General features: G+C 39.2%; 2 protein-coding genes across 2 annotated transcripts; both read left to right on the forward strand.

Moving 5' to 3' along the window:
- The first annotated feature begins 4897 nt into the window (after positions 1-4897).
- LOC149029204 (glutamate dehydrogenase 2-like) lies at positions 4898-8840 on the forward strand. The gene is made up of 9 exons (XM_089141138.1): positions 4898-5429; positions 5536-5649; positions 6826-7047; positions 7143-7217; positions 7298-7414; positions 7505-7755; positions 8035-8110; positions 8193-8279; positions 8421-8840. Exons 1-9 carry the CDS (start codon positions 5322-5324, stop codon positions 8604-8606), a joined length of 1236 nt encoding a protein of 411 aa, XP_088997264.1. The 5' UTR covers positions 4898-5321; the 3' UTR covers positions 8607-8840.
- Positions 8841-9281: 441 nt separating this feature from the next.
- On the forward strand, positions 9282-10553 carry LOC149029205 (light-harvesting complex-like protein 3 isotype 1, chloroplastic). Its single transcript, XM_089150147.1, has 3 exons — positions 9282-9664; positions 9978-10115; positions 10210-10553. The coding sequence occupies exons 1-3, from the start codon at positions 9319-9321 to the stop codon at positions 10476-10478; spliced, it is 753 nt and encodes a 250-aa protein (XP_089006273.1). The 5' UTR covers positions 9282-9318; the 3' UTR covers positions 10479-10553.
- Positions 10554-18419: the final 7866 nt, after the last annotated feature.

The raw sequence follows: 18419 nt of genomic DNA on the forward strand, positions 1-18419 counted from the left end.
GGTACTGCGACTGCCAAAGAAGAGCAGAATTGATTTACCTTGGCAGTCGACTCTTGCATGTTAAATTGTAAAGTAGATGCAAAGTAGAAGCTTGCCTACTATGAATCTAGCTAGGAAACAAGCTAAGAATAGCAAGCAAACTGTAAAAGCAGAACTAACTAAATAAGTTAGCTATGCAACACAACAGGATGAGGACATTTATCTCATTGAGTTATATACATGCATACCCATTATGTACTCAATATAGATAGGCTACATTAGTTGACAAGTATATCAACAAAAGTACTGTATCTTGAGGACTTCCTACTTCCTAGGGTACCTAATTGTATCTATTTGCACCACAGTTTTCAAACTGTCATATAGGCATCCAGTCTTTTTGTTGCATCCAACATGTCTTGTTGTCATATGCTTATACTATGTCCCATGCTTTGTTATTATGTTTGGCTTTCGCACATTAGGCACTCTGTTTTTCAGTAAAACACATTCGGCCACATCTGGTATTCTCATGTCATACTTGCATCGATATTGCTTCAGTGTTGCAAAATTATCATTCAACTATAGAATGCCTAAGCAGCGCTCTAACACCTATGGTCATGTAGTTGCCTACACAACAATGATTTGAGCATGTTATTTCTCTCAAATAGTTGATAGTGCTCCCAACTTACTTGTTGTTCATCATCTTTTTCATGGTGATACTTGATATTCATCTTCGTTTCATGCGTTCACTTTACATTTAGAACAGTAGAGGATATCTACATCGACAACGTCCCCATTTTATGCATATTTACACATTTTTGTCACTCTCCAGTCTTCCCTCCCCCAACCCCCCTCCAAAAAAGAAAATTTTACCCAAAAAGCCAAAAATGCGGAAATAAAAAAATTACTTGACTTCAGATTTTCATTGTGCTTTAAATTATTTATACAAAGCATCATGTCCATATTGCAACCATGGAGAAGCATACTACGGGCAAATTCAGATAAGGTCTCCAGATGAACCCATGACAACTTTTTACCGGAGCTGCAATGAGAAACGCAAACGTCAATGGCGTGAAGACTAATCCGAAATATGCAATTGGTCAACCATTAATTTCTTGGTTGCTACCTTTCATTGAGGTTGAATGGGATTCTCTGGCAGTCCAAGGGCATTCGGACTTTGTAAGTTGACATAAATGAGTAACAACTAACACAGATAACTCGAGAGGAAGGAGGAGAAGAGCGGGGGAGAGAAAGCGAGAGAGATTGTGACAGACCAAAGATGGATTTTTGTCCACCAAGTACAGCTACGAGAGGGATTTCGGTTGCCTTTTGAAAGGAAAAAAAAAAAAAAATTCAATTCATTCGAGCAAATCCGTGGAACAGAGGGATTTCGGTTGCCTTAATTTTCTCTGTTCTTTGTTTGGGAAAGAAATGAAAAAACGAGTCTACCTGGTAGAGAGGCCGAGAGAGGTCGAGAGTTGCAGAACTTCTTCACCTTCTGATATTGCAACTAAAGAACAACGAATGATGGTTGAAGCGACAAAAATCCGGTGATTCGTGAGGAACGATGGCACCTGAGGTCTTCAAATGGAAGAACAGCGGCAGCGAACGATGGCACCTGAGTTCTTCAAATGAAAGAACAGCGGCAGCGAACGATGGCACCTGAGTTCTTCAAATGGAAGAACAGCGGCAACGAACCACCTGAGGTCTTCAAATGGAAGAACAGCGGAACAAGAACACCTGAGTTCTTCAAACGATGGCAGCTGAAGAGGGAAAAACTGAACGAGGGAAAAAGTTCGTTCAAGCCCCATCTCTATTTTGAAAATGAAATGGTTTTGATCGTTGGATTAGAATTTAACAGGTGTCAAAAATCCAAGGGAGAACCGGAGGAAACCGGAGGGTGTCAGAACAGCAGCAGACAAAAATCCCTCAATGTTGGGGTGAGGGCTTAGGAATGCTGATGGGTTTTGGTGGGTAGGATAGAAATAAGGGAATGGAAGGTGTGGAAATTAAGTCATAGTATTTGTGTGCAGGGTGGTGTCTGGTGTGGGAGGACAAGGGACAGAGACAGCAGAGCAAGTGGGGACCATCAGAGAACCGTTATGGACTGTGGTTTGCAGTTGGAGGGACGTGCTGTGACAGCCATGCGCCGTTGTACCTGTGGTGCTAGGTACGGTAGGCTGAGTGTGAGGCGTGCCTAATCGAGCATCGTCTCCGGTGCCGACTATCTGAGTCGTCTTAATTCCGGTTTCTAGCAGACGAGGAGATGGTGGTATACCTCTGATTTCTTCAGCAAAATGAGTATCTGCGAAGGCTTCACAGAACTCCATTTCCTCACAACCATGGTGCGTCTGATGTTCTCGCTGTGCCTGATACATGGTATTACAACGGGATTTTTCATGCCCTATAAAACCACAGAAGTCACAATAGAGGGGAAGTCTCTCGTACTTGACCATTACCACCGTGGAATCACCATTTTTTCTTTCCACTTTTAACGATTTCTGAAGTTGACGATGGATATCAATAGTAGTACGAACCCGTAAGTAGCATAGATGTTCACCGAATTGCAAACCGGAAATCACCATTGCTTGTTTGGGTTTATCGATCATTGTGGCTAATTTCAAGGCGACACTGGTTTTTGCAATTTCCTGTGGGACATCATGTAACTGTATCCAGATATCACAAGTACTGAACTCCCATTTATGTTCCAGATTCCATTTCTCTAGCATGACCAGGTTGCGGCCACCAGTCCATGGGCTTTCATTTAAAACATTCTTGAGGTCTAGTTCATGCTCGAAATGAAAGAAAAAGATGGACTCGGAAAAGGGGATTACCTCAACCTTTGCAATGGTATTCCACTCTTTGAGAAGTCCTTCGGTAAGGGCTTGTGTCCTGAAGCGTTTTCCTTCCATGATTTTACCGGCTAGGGTTTTAGATGGGGAGAAGATGGGGTTATCGTCCTCCTCATCGTCCAAGAGGTAAGACTGTTGATTAGCTTCAGGGGAAGGACAAGGTTGTTTGGAAGTGGAAGCCATTAGGGATTCAGAAGGGAAGGAAAGCTTGATGGATTAATGAAGGACCAGACATAGAAAGGAAACACTCGAATAGACGAGGAGAGGCACTCTCAGAAACGAGAGGAAAAATTCAAAGTGAGAGCAGTGATAACATTTTTGAGAAAAGTTAAATAAATAGAAATAACATAAATGTAGCTGGATGATTGTATAAATAAATTTTAGCATTAAATTTGAACCGCTTATAATGGACGATCTAAATTTAATCTTGTCATATTTAATGATGGAAATTCTAAGATTGTTCTGCAGGGTAATTTACATGGTCACCATTTTATTATAGTAAATTCTGAAATTTAATGTACCAGGCCAGTCTCCCCTGAAACCATCTGTTTGATCTTTATAAAAAAAAAAAAAAAAAAAAAAAAAAAAGCATTTTGTATTGATTTAAACGGATGATTTTTTTTTAAGAGAAAAAAATAGAAAATATAAAAATTCAAATATTTTTTTAAAGGAGTTTCCCATAAGAGTGTAGTCAGCTACGGCCCCACGTCAAGCCACGGAATTTTCTCAGGTCCGTCAAGCCACCATCGAATTTTTTTTTTCCCAAAAAAACTTAGAGACGACAACCCATAAATATCCACGTCAGCTGAACAGCTGTTGCGACCGTTTAAAAATCCACGTCAGATGGATAGACGCGGCGACTCGTATTGGAATTTGGCATTAGGAGAGATCTTAGCGCTTAGCAGTATATTTTTTACATTATTATTTCCCTATTTTGGTAAATACCATTATTAAATTCTAGTTGCTCTTCTTGAGACGCGGCGACCTACGAAATCCACGTCAGCCAATTGCGGACGCGACCGTTTCAAATAACCTCGTCATCTACACGGCGATTGTTTTAAAGATCCACGTCAGATGGATAGACGCGGCGACTCGTTTTAACATATGCCATATCAGGCACCATTTATTAGATTCTTAATTGTCTTTCTTTTGTTATCAAATGAAAAAAATTGTCTTTCTTTGATATTTCCCCTTTTATGGTGACATTATGAAATTGGAGTGAATGTGGGCCCGGATCCAACGAAAGGTACCAATGATCACACATCCAACAGTCATGATGAAAGAAGTGTATGTCTTTGAGTGTCTATAGCACCTGCATTCTATACCCTTTCGCCCATGAGGACGGAATCCATATAGGTTAATAGTTAATACTCTGTTGTAGTCAGAACGTGTGATGGTCAGCTGGAAACCTGGAAGTTTAGGATTCAAGTTCACCGTTATATATAAGTGTATAACCGCAGTATACTTTGTTTCTCAAAATGCCCCTCTAATTTTTCATCCTTCAAAATTGCAATTTACATTTTTCAGGCCAGTCTCCCATGAAACCATCGGCTTAAAAAAATCTTAATGAAATCACAAAGAATGTCTATAATATAGGAATCACATATCATATTTGTCTGGTGATTTTATAAGACGTATCATCTTGAGATGTGTATTGTATTGTACTGATCAATATTTTAGTATAATTTAATAAAGAGATATATAAGTATGCACCATATCAGTTGTATTTAATATAAATACATATCGATTAGTATCGCATCGGAATATTTGGTATCGAAAAATATTTTAGACCTTGACCACGAGAGATACCAATAAAATCACAAAAAATCCAAGCGTATCCTCTGTAAATAGTTGACGACAATGTCACCAAAAAAGGATAAAAAAGTAAAAAGGTTTAGGATAATAAAGTAATTTAACATCAGTCGACTGTCATTATCGATGATGACATGGAAAGTAATTTCCGTTAGGAGCGTTTCGAACTGAGGGATATTTCTGTAAATCTCCTATCAGAGGGAAGGGTTTTAGCATTGTTAGTTAAAACTTAAAAGCCTTATATGGTAATGGTTCAGTGAAGTTGCAGCTTGAGCGCGTCAGAAACTCGTATCTGATATTTCTTCTTGTTTCTACAGATCCCATAAGGAAAGTTGGCGAGGGCTTTCTTGCCCAATTAAATTTATGGTTGTTTTTCAAAGCTGGAGTTTCTATTTTGCTTCACAGAATTAATCCCTTTTCTCCTCACTTCTCTTTGAATTCTCAAATTCCATTTCCACAGAACGGCCACGCCTCCATTAATTCTGTATTTTAAATTTCTAATACTTATCTCTTTGTTTTGTAACTATAAATACACAACTCACCTTTCTCAACCTCATTCGTCTCATTCGGTTCTTTCTAGCTGTGAGATTCTTCTCTTGGTTGTTTTTATCTTCAGTTTTCTTTTCTGTTTCTGCGTTTTTTTCAGTTTCATTGGTTGTCTTCACCTGCAAACCCATAGCCATGAATGCTCTTGCTGCAACCAATCGTAACTTTCGTCATGCTGCTCGTATCCTTGGGCTGGATTCGAAGCTTGAGAAAAGTCTGTTGATCCCCTTTAGGGAAATCAAAGTAAGAAACTTGTATGTTAGAAGATCGTGGTTTTTTGGTTTCTTCGCTCTGTCGTTAGTTTTCGTTTTTTCTCGGGGAATCTGATGTTTTAATATTGAGTTTGCAGGTGGAATGTACGATTCCCAAAGACGATGGAACTCTGGCTTCGTATGTTGGGTTTAGAGTTCAACACGATAACTCCCGTGGGCCGATGAAAGGAGGGATCCGTTACCATCCTGAGGTTAAAAACTCCCCCTTTCCATCCCTCAGAAAACACACACGCACAGAAAAAGGAAAAAAAAAGGGGGTATTGTTGTTATGTGAATTTTTATGATTCTCAGGTGACAAAGGGCTTAAGAGTTGTTACTGAAAGTGGTCTGGGTTTTCAGTTTTAGTTCATGATTGGTTTTCAATTGGTATGGATTAAAAGGCTTCTGTACATGTTTGTTGAGTAATGCTATCAAATTGTTCTTGACATATATATGTTAACATGATCCTGAGAAATCCAAGGGACTAACCATCTGCATGTAGGGTCAGTGTTAGCATTATGATCCTTGGTGTGTTATTAGCCTTGTTAATGATGTAAGTTTACAATTGAAGCTGGTTGACCCAACAGATTACTGGTTTTTCTGGTAATAAATTTTTATATATTGTTTAAGTACGGGAAAAGCCTTTGTGGATTTGGGGCAAGGCTGCGTGCCATCGACCTTCCTAGACCCTGCAAAATGCGGGAACCTTGTACAGCACTCTTATGGTCTTTTGATATATGATAAGCCCTACATTTTTCATCATTTGATTGTGATATTAATTGTGAGAGGGGGAAAGAGGGTTTTTATGCATCTACTAGTCATTGCATTTTCTGAGGGAAAGGACTTATGATTTGCTCCTTGAGCATTTTTCATACTTGTGCTGCAGTGCTTGTGTCTAAGTAGGGGTGCATGGCCAAGCAGCATTTGATATTCCATATCTTAAATACCAAATTTAATTGCTTCAATGGAATTGTTGTATAACATAATATCTGGATACATGTTACCTTATATGCATTTTCTTTTAGATGGCTATGTAAAATCTTCTCTTTAGTTGGTATGCATATTAACGGCACATTATCTATAAACCTAGATTCTGATATTTCTAATATATTGCATGCGAAAATTCAGGACAAACGTGCGTGATAAAGAGTTGCTAAAGTTATGTTTTGTGGATAGGATATTTGTTATTGTTATGATGATTACAATTCCTGGCTGACTCTCCAATTCATCAATATATGTAACTGTATAATATTGACCATCTCTTTCCTACTGTGATAGTTACATGTATAGAATTCCACCAGAGGAATGGAACTTCATGTCTATATCATTTAAAGCTGCTCCAGTTTCATTCTTTTTAAACAGGAAAGTTCATTGATTTTTATTGACAGGTTGATCCTGATGAGGTGAATGCTCTGGCTCAGTTAATGACATGGAAGACTGCTGTAGCAGACATTCCATATGGTGGAGCAAAAGGTGGGATTGGCTGCTCCCCAGGTGACCTTAGTATGAGTGAGTTGGAACGCCTAACCCGTGTCTTCACTCAGAAGATCCATGATCTTATTGGAATTCACACTGATGTTCCTGCTCCTGACATGGGTACTAATGCTCAGGTATACAATGTTCTGTTGAATATATTTAGTTTTCTTCGATATTTTTAATTTTTTCTCAAACAAATTTACATATTGGTTATATTGAAATTTGGCAGACAATGGCTTGGATTTTGGACGAATACTCAAAATTTCATGGTCACTCACCAGCTGTTGTAACGGGAAAGCCTATAGTAAGTACCGACTATTTGCCTTCAAGGTAGAAGCATTTTTGTGTCTAAAGAACCTTATGTTATGTTATTTTGTGTTGTAGGATCTTGGTGGATCACTTGGCAGAGAGGCTGCAACAGGACGAGGTGTTGTTTATGCTACAGAGTCTCTGCTTGCTGAATATGGGAAGTCCATTTCAGAGATGAGATTTGTAATTCAGGTATGTTACAGAGTAGTTCAACTAGAAGAAGTAAACCGTCAATACCATTTCAGTTTGTTATTGAAGTCTAAGGGAATATGATCCTTTCAGGGTTTTGGTAATGTGGGATCATGGGCAGCAACCCTCATTGATGAGAAAGGTGGCAAGGTTGTTGCAGTGAGTGACATTACTGGTGCAGTGAAAAATCCGAATGGGCTTGATATCCCTGCTTTGCTTAAACATAGAAGGGATGGTGGGAGTTTAAAGGATTTTGAAGGTGGAAATGTCATGGATATGAATGAATTGCTTGTGTATGATTGTGATGTTCTCATCCCATGCGCCTTGGGGGGTGTCCTTAACAGGTCTGTCTCTTGTTTTACGAAATGCTCCTGTTTTCAGTCCATATTTGTTATGAACTTTTCTGCAATTCATCTTCATCTGTGTCTACCAGCAGACATGACTATATTCATCCAGTATATGGTTATGAGATAAAATGTAATGAATATTCCTCTGATGGATTTCAAAGATTTAACAGTCTTTGATAAATCCAAGTGCTTGACATGGATCTTAACTCATGAGTAAGGTTCATAGTCCCAGTGTTCTATCATCTTATTATTAACCATTACTTGTTTCCTCTAAAGGGAAAATGCTGCAGATGTGAAGGCCAAGTTCATAATTGAAGCTGCAAATCACCCAACTGATCCTGAAGCCGATGAGGTAATTTGATTAGAAGAAAAAAAAAATTATTTGTCTTCAGAGTTCAACAAATTTAACTTAAGTCTTGCTATTTTTGTTGCAGATCCTGTCCAAGAAAGGAGTTATCATACTACCTGATATTTATGCTAATGCTGGAGGTGTGACTGTGAGCTATTTTGAGTGGGTTCAGGTACGTAAAAATGGAATTACTTGCAAGGGAGGGGGAGGGGGTGGGGAGGAGGAGATAATAGTCGGCCTGGCCTCTCTTTTGTTTTTCACCATTGTAATCTAAACTTATAGAAAGATGTAACGTCCTCTGTTGCTTTTGCAGAACATTCAAGGTTTCATGTGGGAGGAACAGAAGGTGAATGATGAACTGCGGAGGTACATGACAAGGGCATTCCATGACATCAAGGCAATGTGCAAAACTCATGACTGCAACCTCCGGATGGGTGCCTTCACATTGGGTGTGAATCGGGTTGCACGAGCCACCCTTCTTAGAGGGTGGGAAGCATAGAATTTTTTTTTCAGATCTAGAGTGGTGGTGGGAGGGAGGAGCAAAAGTTTTTCTATTCTATATGTTTCTCCTTATTCGGCATGACCCTCAACATATAGAGTTTTGATATATCAGGGTAAATTGTTCAATATACACAATTCAAGCTGAGAAGGTACCCAATCAAGAAATGAAATAAAACTTTTAAAAAATAATTGCGTTGGCTATTTGTGAATTCAGACGTAAATTTTTGCTGATTGTCATATTATATACGCAGCTGGTCCCCTTAAATTTGATGGAGCTGTTCACATATTTGGAGCAACTCAGATGGGCTATGCCTACCAGAAATGGCTAATTAAGTGATTAACATTTATCTCAAAAGACAATCACATTCTGCGTGGGAAAGCTCAAGCTTCCTCAATGAAGTAAAATATAGACATCTCCCTAACTGGTCCAGGTCACACAAAGGCATTTTGTGTATCTGAAGCTTCCAGCTATCGGCTTGCTGTGGCAGAAGTTTTGTCAGCTTCTTTTTGGCTCTGTTCTTTATAAAGACACAGCACTGACATGGGCTGGCTAGAGGTCCATGACCTTGTTGACAAAACACAAAAAAGAAAGAAGGATAAGCTTCTTTAATTATTTGAAGCATGGGTCATGTGCCTTCATATCATCCAATTTTAGCTTCCTACGGCAAAGGAAGGAAGCAAGAAGATATACAGTGAAGAAGAACAAATCCATGGCCTCAGTTGCCATCTCTGTTTCCTTGCAGGAAGCTTACTATTCTTATCATATCATTAATAAACTTCCTTTTCAAATGAGGCCTAGATGTTCACGAGTTAAGCAGTCGGCTCATGTTGTCAGCAAGGATCTCGGATTGAAGGGAGTGTCTAAGATTACAGAAACAGGAAAAGCCATCTCTGGGGACAATGGCCTGAAAGGAGTCCAGAGTGAATCTTTACATGAAATGGAAGCAGTGTCTTCTTTCACACAGTTCTATGATGAAAGATGGAGAAATGGGACTTGGGATCTGAATATGTTTGTGAAGGATGGGAGGATGGATTGGGACAGTGTAATTACTGCAGGTAAGAGGTAACCCACCCTGTTAATTGTGGTTAAAAAAATAAAAATTAAAAAATAGTCCTAACCAGTTCTTGTGCTGTTCTTTCTTTGATTGGCATAGAAATTATTCAGTGGCAGTGACCTTAGGGTGTTCACTTGCAAAACCCAGATAGCTCCATTGAAGGGCTCCAATCAATTGGGATGATTTTAGTCATTTAGTTATGTCGTATTAAAGATCTTATATGCAAAAGAAGTTTGATCCATTGAGTTACAGTTTTTGAGTGCTTTATTCCTTCAGTTTCATTGAATGTCTTGTAAAGTATGATCCACATACAGAAGCAAGGAGGAGAAAGTTCCTCGAGTTGTACCCGGAAGCAGCAACAAACCAAGCTCCAGTGCTCTTTAGGAGCTCCATCATACCTTGGTGGGCATGGCTCAGGAGATCTCATCTTCCAGAGGTTGAGCTGATCAATGGTAAAATTCAAATATAAACTTCATTTGTCCATGGAGGAAAAGTTTCCTTAATGATCCAGGTGAATGAACTTACTCCACTTTCCTCAAATTTCAGGCCGAGCGGCAATGGTAGGATTTTTCATGGCATACCTGGTTGATGGTTTAACCGGGCTAGACATGATGGGTCAGACAGGCAGTTTCATCTGTAAAGCAGGGGTCTTCTTCACTGTCATTGGAATAATCTTTTTCAGGAAAACTCAAGATTTTGGCACCTTGAAAAAGTTAGTTGATGAGACTACCTTATATGACAAGCAATGGCAAGCTACATGGAAGGATAAAGCAGCCAGCAACTGCAGTTCCAACCCAGATCAAATAACCAATTGAGTTAATCTTGGAGAAAGTAAGCTAATTGTGCAAGGAGTTACAATGATATTTTAATTACCACATCTAATAACTCGTCCAGTAAAATTTTCTCTCAGTTTATGATCTTCTCCTCTTAATATCCTCGGTGATTTCCTTAGTGACGACTTCTGTTGTTTAATTTCTCAACAAAGACATTTAGGCCGCATTTGGTTGGCAAAAGATTGATATAAATGAAAAGAAAGGAAAGTAGTCTTGTTCAAAATAAATACACGATTTTAACGTGGTACGATCTTCAGTGTGAAGTCTATGTTTATGGTGAAATCCCCAATCAACTATATTCTGGGGAGAACTTTCATTATCTTTAAATAGAGATGGTAGTGTATAAGATGCGATATTTTACAATGAGTGGAATTCTACAAAGAATGAGAACTTTACAATGCTTAATAGTGTTAGTCTTCATGTTGTACTGAAAGACTACTATCCAATAACACTCCCCCTTCTCAAGTTTGATCGAAGATGACGTCTGAGGTCAACTTGGACAATAATTTTTGGAATGTTCCATTAGATAAAGCTTTCGTGAAAATATCTGCAAGTTGCTCTTCACTTATTATGAATGGAGTTGCAGTAGTTCCATCTTGGACTTTCTCACGAATAAAATGACAATCAATCTCAATGTGTTTGGTTCTTTCATGAAATACTGGGTTGGAAGCAATGTGAGTAGCTGCTTGATTATCACAGAAGAGCTTCATAGGTTGACTAAAACTGTCAAATCCTAATTCTTGAAGAAGATATTAATCCATACCAATTCACTAGTTGCAGATGCCATTGCTCTATACTCAGCTTCAGCATTGGAACGTGCAACCACTCTTTGTTTTTTACTTTTCCAAGTGACTAGGTTGCTTCCAACAAATACGCAGAAACCAGTAGTTGATTTTCGATCAATAGGGTTACCAACCCATCAACATCCAGAGAATCCTTCAATAATAGTGTTCCTATTTTTCTTCATCCATATACCTCGTCTTGGAGATGACTTCAAGTAACATAGAATACGGTCTACCAACTCTATATGTCCTTTGATTGGAGCATGCATGAATTGGCTCACATAACTCACTGAATATGCAATATCAGGTTTAGTAATAGTAAGATAAATTAGTCAAATATCATTAAGATTACAATCTAGTTTTCAAAAGAAAGGAAATGAAAGGGATAAACATCTAGACTAATGTTTCTTTACAAGATATCCTCATAAACATAAACAAATGAAACTAGACATGGTAGATTTTGCTCCAGGGTGGGACTAGTCCTGGTATGCAACATAATCCATCGAGGGATCTTTAAAGTAATCTTTGTGATCACCAGCACCTTGATGGTGGTATGCTTCATCAACGGTCGTCTCATAGTAGGGGCCATTAAGTTCTTCTGTTCCTGCAGGATAGTCTAACAAGCATTTGCACAAAAGGAGTGAGTTCAAAAGAATTAGCAAGGCAATTATTCTATAGTAACATAAATAACATGATACAAAACATAGCATGATGTAATATGATATGAAATAGACGATGCATGTATGAATCTAACTCTATGTATGCTAGTCTTTATAGGTAGACATGCTTTAAGTCATAGCACCATACTTCTTTGGGTAAGTCTCAGTCACTCGGCTTCGGCTGGTAATGGGTCTTGGATCTATCGGGATAATCCATGGCTGGGGTTTCAGTCACCGCTCTCTCACATTACCGTTTGGTATAAGTATTGGCGCATGTCAATGTAAAGCCTAGTCCAATGCAAGTCATCTACTCAGTCATATCAAGTCAGATCCAAATACTTCCCCTTTGACACCAACCAACTCGGTTTAGTATCCTTCACACTAGAGTCACGTATCTTATGGCTACAATCAACTTGGACTACGGGCTCATCAACCCTATTGGTCATCCACAAATAGTAGACGGGAAGCTCTCACGTCCTCTCACGGATATAACTCACCGGTCTTGAGCGCCCATAAGCCCAAGTCTAGCTATTTGCAACTCTATCAATAAATGGCCTCGTACGAATATCCACAATGTGATTCATGTCCCCTCACGGGTTGGTTACCCATATTGAGCGTCCACAAATCCACATTGCTACCATGGGTCGTTCAGTCTCAATACCCTTCCTAATCGGGTCTGATACAACAAGGACATCCTAGCCAAACACTGCTAGACAAGCCCTATGCATGACATCCAATAATCTAGGAAATGCCCAAGGGCACCATTGGAAATATCCCATTCTATTCCCACTGATGTCTAAGGACAGAAATGTCAAAAGTACATTCCCCAATCCCAAATCATACTTAATCAATCACATTCCTAATTCAATCGTATCATACACAAATGATATTTCATCATATAGTAAGATATATAATAACATGATTAATCGCACATGTAAATAACATAATGAATATTCATGATCACAAAAGAATACATAAGTATAACATTATTGTACTTGAGGTGCTTACAGCAGTCATACCATGTTAAGATTACAATAATGAGATGAATCTAAGAAGTTCCCAAAATAGAAATAAGATTCAAGTAGTCTATGTAATTATGGTAACAATCGTCCTTACCTTAACTCGAATCGAAGATAGTCCGGATATCAAGGAGAATGGTCCCAATGTTAGTACTTGAACCCTAGACAATCATATGTGCAATATCAGAAAAAAAAAATCAAGCAAATCGGAGGTCAAACGGATCAAAACGGCCGAATACACAAAGCTATATTCAGGTGGCTGACTAGCTTGGTTGACTGACTCAATCGACCAAGCAGTCGACCAGGTGAATAGTAACGGGGCAGATTTTGGATTTTTTTATTTGAAACCTAGCTTTTAGGACTCGGATCACTCCGAAATTTGAAAGGAATGTTAGGAACAGTATACTAAGACTATCTAAAGAAGATTTAACATGTAACAATGATTTAATCAAGAATCCCCAATTTGAAACCCTAGCTTCTAAATGCTAAAATCATGTTCTTCAATGAAATCAATTGCAAATGCAAAGGGAAATCAAGGATTCAATCAATAGAATGATGAGCAATAGATTAGAAACAACTACTAACATGTAATCAAACTTAGTATGCTATAGAAATCAGTTTAGGAGATGAAATCATGTTGATATAAAGAAAATCATAGAAATGCAAGGTTAAGAATCATGTATAGGGAACATAGCATTGATAGAATAGAAATGGGGTTCATGCTATTGCAAGGAAACAATAGAAGAGGTGGTTGCAAGGTTGTAGCACCTTCTTCATATTCCCAATAGCAAGAATAAGATGAGTTAGGAGTAGATTAGAGAGAGAATGAGAGATTACATACCTTGGAGATGATCTTGGGAATGAGAAACAAGGAATATTGTAAGAATACTTCACCACTACCAAGGAGAGGCCTAGGAGCCTTCCCACGTTCTCAGGAGGTTCTAGCAATAGAATAGGGTCCTAACTACGAAGTCCACTTAAGTAGGGCATAAAATAACCTAAAAATCAGCTTTTCTCGGATTTAATAATCACTTGGCTGACTGTCTTGGTCGGTTGGGCCAGTCGACCAAGTTAGGACAACAACTTAGAATAGGGAAATGGAAGGCCAGATCAAGCCAAATTCCAAGGGGCTTCTTCCTACATCTCAAATGAATAGTCTAGGTCAGAGAATTACCTTCGAATCAAGTCCGGAAGTGCATTAGGTCCATCAATTAAACTCCCCTTCTTCAAAGTGCAGTTTCTTATCAAATACTAACAATGCTTCCAAGTATGGAGCACCATCATCAATATCCATGGGTTCGAAGTCAAATGCCATGTTTTCTATTGAGAGGGCCCACTGTTGGTGTCACATCCACCCAGCCGGTACCCTATCTGGCATACCCGGGATGTGATCCACAGCCCCGAAGATCCATAGTTCAGGGACCACATAATCCACATCGACGATAATACAATCATGAACAGATAATAATCATAAACTAACAATGAATGATCATGGAATTCAGGAATAAGGTGTCAGACATAATCAGAGTGCGGAAATAAATATCAAATCAGATAAATTAAGAAGGCAGTGGGCGGAATCCACTCCTTCACCAAACGGAAGTGAGGTCAAAATTTAGTTAAGTACAAGTCTCAAGTTATAAAGGTAAGTTAAAGTTATTACAATTCTTCTAAGTATACTGTCACAAAAGAAGGGGTAACTACTCATAAGTCTCCTCCATAATAAATATATCTTCTTCAAAGTTGAGGACCATGGAGACCCAATATGACTGCTCCCATACAACTCCGGGGCTAACCCTGGTACGCCTGATAATCTTCTTCGGTATGGTCACCGAAGTCTTCAACGTAGCCAGCCTCCGGATGGTAGTATGAGGTATCTGGGTCCGCCTCGGGGAGGGTGCCATCGGAGTAATCACACCGTAGAATAGCCTAACAAAATATTGCAACGAGAAAAGGAATGAGTTCAAAAGAACTCAGCAAGGAAGTTATCCCACCACACATAAACCACAAGATAATCATAAAATGATGCAGATGATATGAGGCATATAATGCAATATGACTTTATTCTAAGTATGCTGGTCATCTATGGTAGACATGCTTTAAGTCATAGCACCATACTTATTTAGGTAGTCTCAGTCACTCATCACCGGGGGGGAATTGGGTCCTGCATCCCTCTCGGACAAATCCATGGTTGGGGTTTTGGTCACCGCTCTCTCACATCACCGTTTGGTCTAAGTATTGGCGCATGTCAGGGTATAGCCTAGCCCAATGCAAGTCATCTACTTAATCATATCATGCCAGTTCCAGATACTTCCATTCCTCCCCTCTCGGGATCCTTTCCGGTATCCTTCACACTAGAGTCACGGATATTACTCACCGGACTCATCAACCCTATTGGTCATCCACAAATGGTAAACGGGAAGCTCTCACGTCCCTCTCACAGATCATTTCACCGGTCTTGAGTGCCCGTGAGCCCAAGTCTAGCCATTTGTAACCCTACCAATAAATGGCCCCTTTCGGGTAACCGTAATGCAATTTATGTCCTCTCACGGAGTGGATACCGATCTTGAGCGCCCACAAATCCACACTACTACCACGGGTTGTTCGGTCTCAATGCCCTTCCGAATCGGGTCTGATATGATAGGGACATCCTAGCCATACATCTAGACAAATCCTATGCATGTCATTCAATAACCTGGGAAAGCGTCAATGGACACCTTCGGAGAACATCCCATACTATTCCCTCCGATGTCCAAGGACAGAAGCACCAGTAGGGTACCCCTCAATCCCAAGTTATACTTAAGCAATCACATGCCCAAGTTCATCATATCAGTTCACAAGATACAACGTCATAATAAACATTCAATTCATGACATTGACATAAGTCATCATATATTGAAATTGATAAACATGATAAAACATTGAAGTAATATAATGTAAACACAAAGCTACTGTTAAAAGACATATGTAGCAAGTCTAACACGATAAGAATATGAAATAGAAACTATATTTACTAGGTTAGGAATACCAAGTCAAGATTTCCATATCCTAGGTAATTACATTGATAACTATCCTTATCTTGAATCGGAGAAGAGAATGGTCCAAGATCACAAGTAGTGGCCCAAATAGTCTTAAAGTCCTAAACAAGCATATATGAAAGGTTAGAGAAGAAATCAGAACAATCGGAGATCAAACGAATCGGAACCGGGCAAAAGTTGCTGACAAACAACTCTATTGGTCGATACATTTGGTCGATAGTATCGACCAATAGTATCGACCAAATCAATTCCGTGACAGCAAGTCGGCTTTTCGGATTCTTGCCCGCATTTGGTCTTCCGGGTCTCGGATTGACATGAAACTTGGAGGATAGTCTAAGCACAACATGGGGACACTAATTATCAAGACACTTTCATAATCCAATGGTCCATTTGGAAATCCCCAAATTGACATATTAAGGTTAAGAGTTGTAGATCATGGCATTGGCTATATCTCAATGCAAATTAGGGGAAAACATGGGGGATTAGGTAGGGAATCGTTTAGAAGTAACATGGAGCACATATGCAAGGTATAGATTAGGTTAATCATGAGCTTCATCTCAGTTTTGGTAAATAAAGCAAGTTGGTAAGCAATAAATCATGAAAATGTGTAGTCAATGATCATGAGGTGAATCAATCATAGTCATATTGGTGAAAACATCATTGTATGGGGTTTAGAAGGTTCATGGCAAGGTGTATGCAAGGTTGCAGCACCTTGGCCATGGTCCCAACAGTAAAATAGAGAAAAGATGAGTGAGAAAGTGATTAGGAGAGAGAGTCATACCTTTAAAGTGGAACAAGAAAGTAGGAATGAGTGGTTGGCAATGATTGATGAAGAAGATGCTTCACCACTACCAAGGAGGAGTTCTTGGGAGGCTTTCTCACGTTCCCAGATGTTAAAAACGCGAGAATAGGGCTCCAGTCTCGAGGAATAAATAAATAGAAAAGAATATTCCAAGAATCTTTAAATCGGGCTCAAAGAGACTTGTTGGTCGATACCTTTGGTCGATGGTATCGACCAATAGTATCGACCAAAACAATCTCTGCAGAAATTTTACAGAATAGTTCAGCAACTTTAGGTGCGGACTTGGAGGGCTATACAAGGTCAAATTGCATGGGGTTTTCTCCTACAGTTCACTCAAGAGGTCTAGTTTCAGGGAGTACCTTCAGATTATGCACAGGAGTCCGTTTGCTATTTCAACTGTCTCGCTCTTCATCAGTGCGCAGATTCTAACTTAGCACTGGTAATGTGCTCAAGGAAGGAGCAGCATCATCAATGTCCATAAACTGGAATCCCGACATTAAGTCATCAACCAGTAGGGCCCATAAGTCCCTCCTACCACCACTTCGGGTCTTTGGACCTACAAACATAACAATGACCGGGTCGGGTCAAGGTTAGGTAAAAGCTGGATTTTACAGTTGGCTTCTTCCTCCACTTCGGGTCTTCGGACCTACAAACATCAGGGTTATCGGGTCAAGGTTAGGGTTAGGCTAGGGTTGGATTTCACAGTACATGCCTCCACCACCACCACATCTAGAGTATTAATGCTTTGGGTATTTTTAAATTATAGTTTGATCACCGTTTTTCTTATTTCGGCTTGTATCATTTTATGGACTTGTCTTATGTACTTCATTTGCGTGTTTGTTCATGCTCTTACACTTTATATTTGGTGTTATAATATTTTACGATGCACTTTATCGTCTCATATGTATTATGGTGTCTTATGCTTGCTTGATTACTAACACTGTATGGCTTTGGGTTTATTACTATTATTGTGTACTATTCAAGTTAGCTTCATTATGCTTCACTATTTCATTGTTGGTTTCAAGTCAGAGCATGTACCTATTATTCACTTCTAATTTAGTTCAGTCACTTATGGATCAGTGACTCAAGATGCTCCATTATATAGTGTTAAATTTAGGATTGTAAGTGAACCTAAGCTCTGATACCAACTTCTGTCACACCCCACCTAGCTAGTTTTGGATAGACCCGAATACTGGTGGGGTGATCCACTACAAGAGCTATGTTCATGGCCAATCCATAGTCATATAACATAATATAGCATAATCCAAGAGCAAGAGAATAAAATATAGCAAATCTCGAAGTTATTATAGTCATCCTCATGATGATAATCAAAGTTAATCAAAATCATAATAAGAGTTAAAATAAGGAAAGAGTTATCATCGTGGAAGTCTAAGTATTGTTGTCAAAGTCTAAGAGTTTAAGGAGTGCTTTTGCCTAACAAATAAATAGAGATTGTAACAAATAGACAAATACTTTCTCAAATGATATCTCCAAAGCCTTAGAATGGATGGACTCCAAAAGTGCAATCCGAGTAGAATATGACTCCTAGTGTACCTCGATGTCCTCTCCCGATGGTCCCTCATAGGACTCCGCCGACGGTGAACTCTCCAAGTATATGGGGTCCTC

Source organism: Hakea prostrata, chromosome 1 (genome assembly GCF_041222555.1).
Source record: "Hakea prostrata isolate BN-2017 chromosome 1, UWA_Hpros_2, whole genome shotgun sequence".
In the NCBI taxonomy this organism is placed as follows: Eukaryota; Viridiplantae; Streptophyta; class Magnoliopsida; order Proteales; family Proteaceae; genus Hakea; species Hakea prostrata.

Coding starts and splice junctions, on each gene's coding strand:
- LOC149029204 (XM_089141138.1), top strand. CDS start 5,322: ATGAATGCTCTTGCTGCAACCAATCGTAACTTTCGTCATGCTGCTCGT. Junction 7,756..8,034: donor TTGGGGGGTGTCCTTAACAG/GTCTGTCTCTTG, acceptor TTTCCTCTAAAG/GGAAAATGCTGCAGATGTGA. Junction 8,280..8,420: donor GCTATTTTGAGTGGGTTCAG/GTACGTAAAAAT, acceptor TTGCTTTTGCAG/AACATTCAAGGTTTCATGTG.
- LOC149029205 (XM_089150147.1), top strand. CDS start 9,319: ATGGCCTCAGTTGCCATCTCTGTTTCCTTGCAGGAAGCTTACTATTCT. Junction 9,665..9,977: donor GGACAGTGTAATTACTGCAG/GTAAGAGGTAAC, acceptor ATCCACATACAG/AAGCAAGGAGGAGAAAGTTC. Junction 10,116..10,209: donor AGAGGTTGAGCTGATCAATG/GTAAAATTCAAA, acceptor CTCAAATTTCAG/GCCGAGCGGCAATGGTAGGA.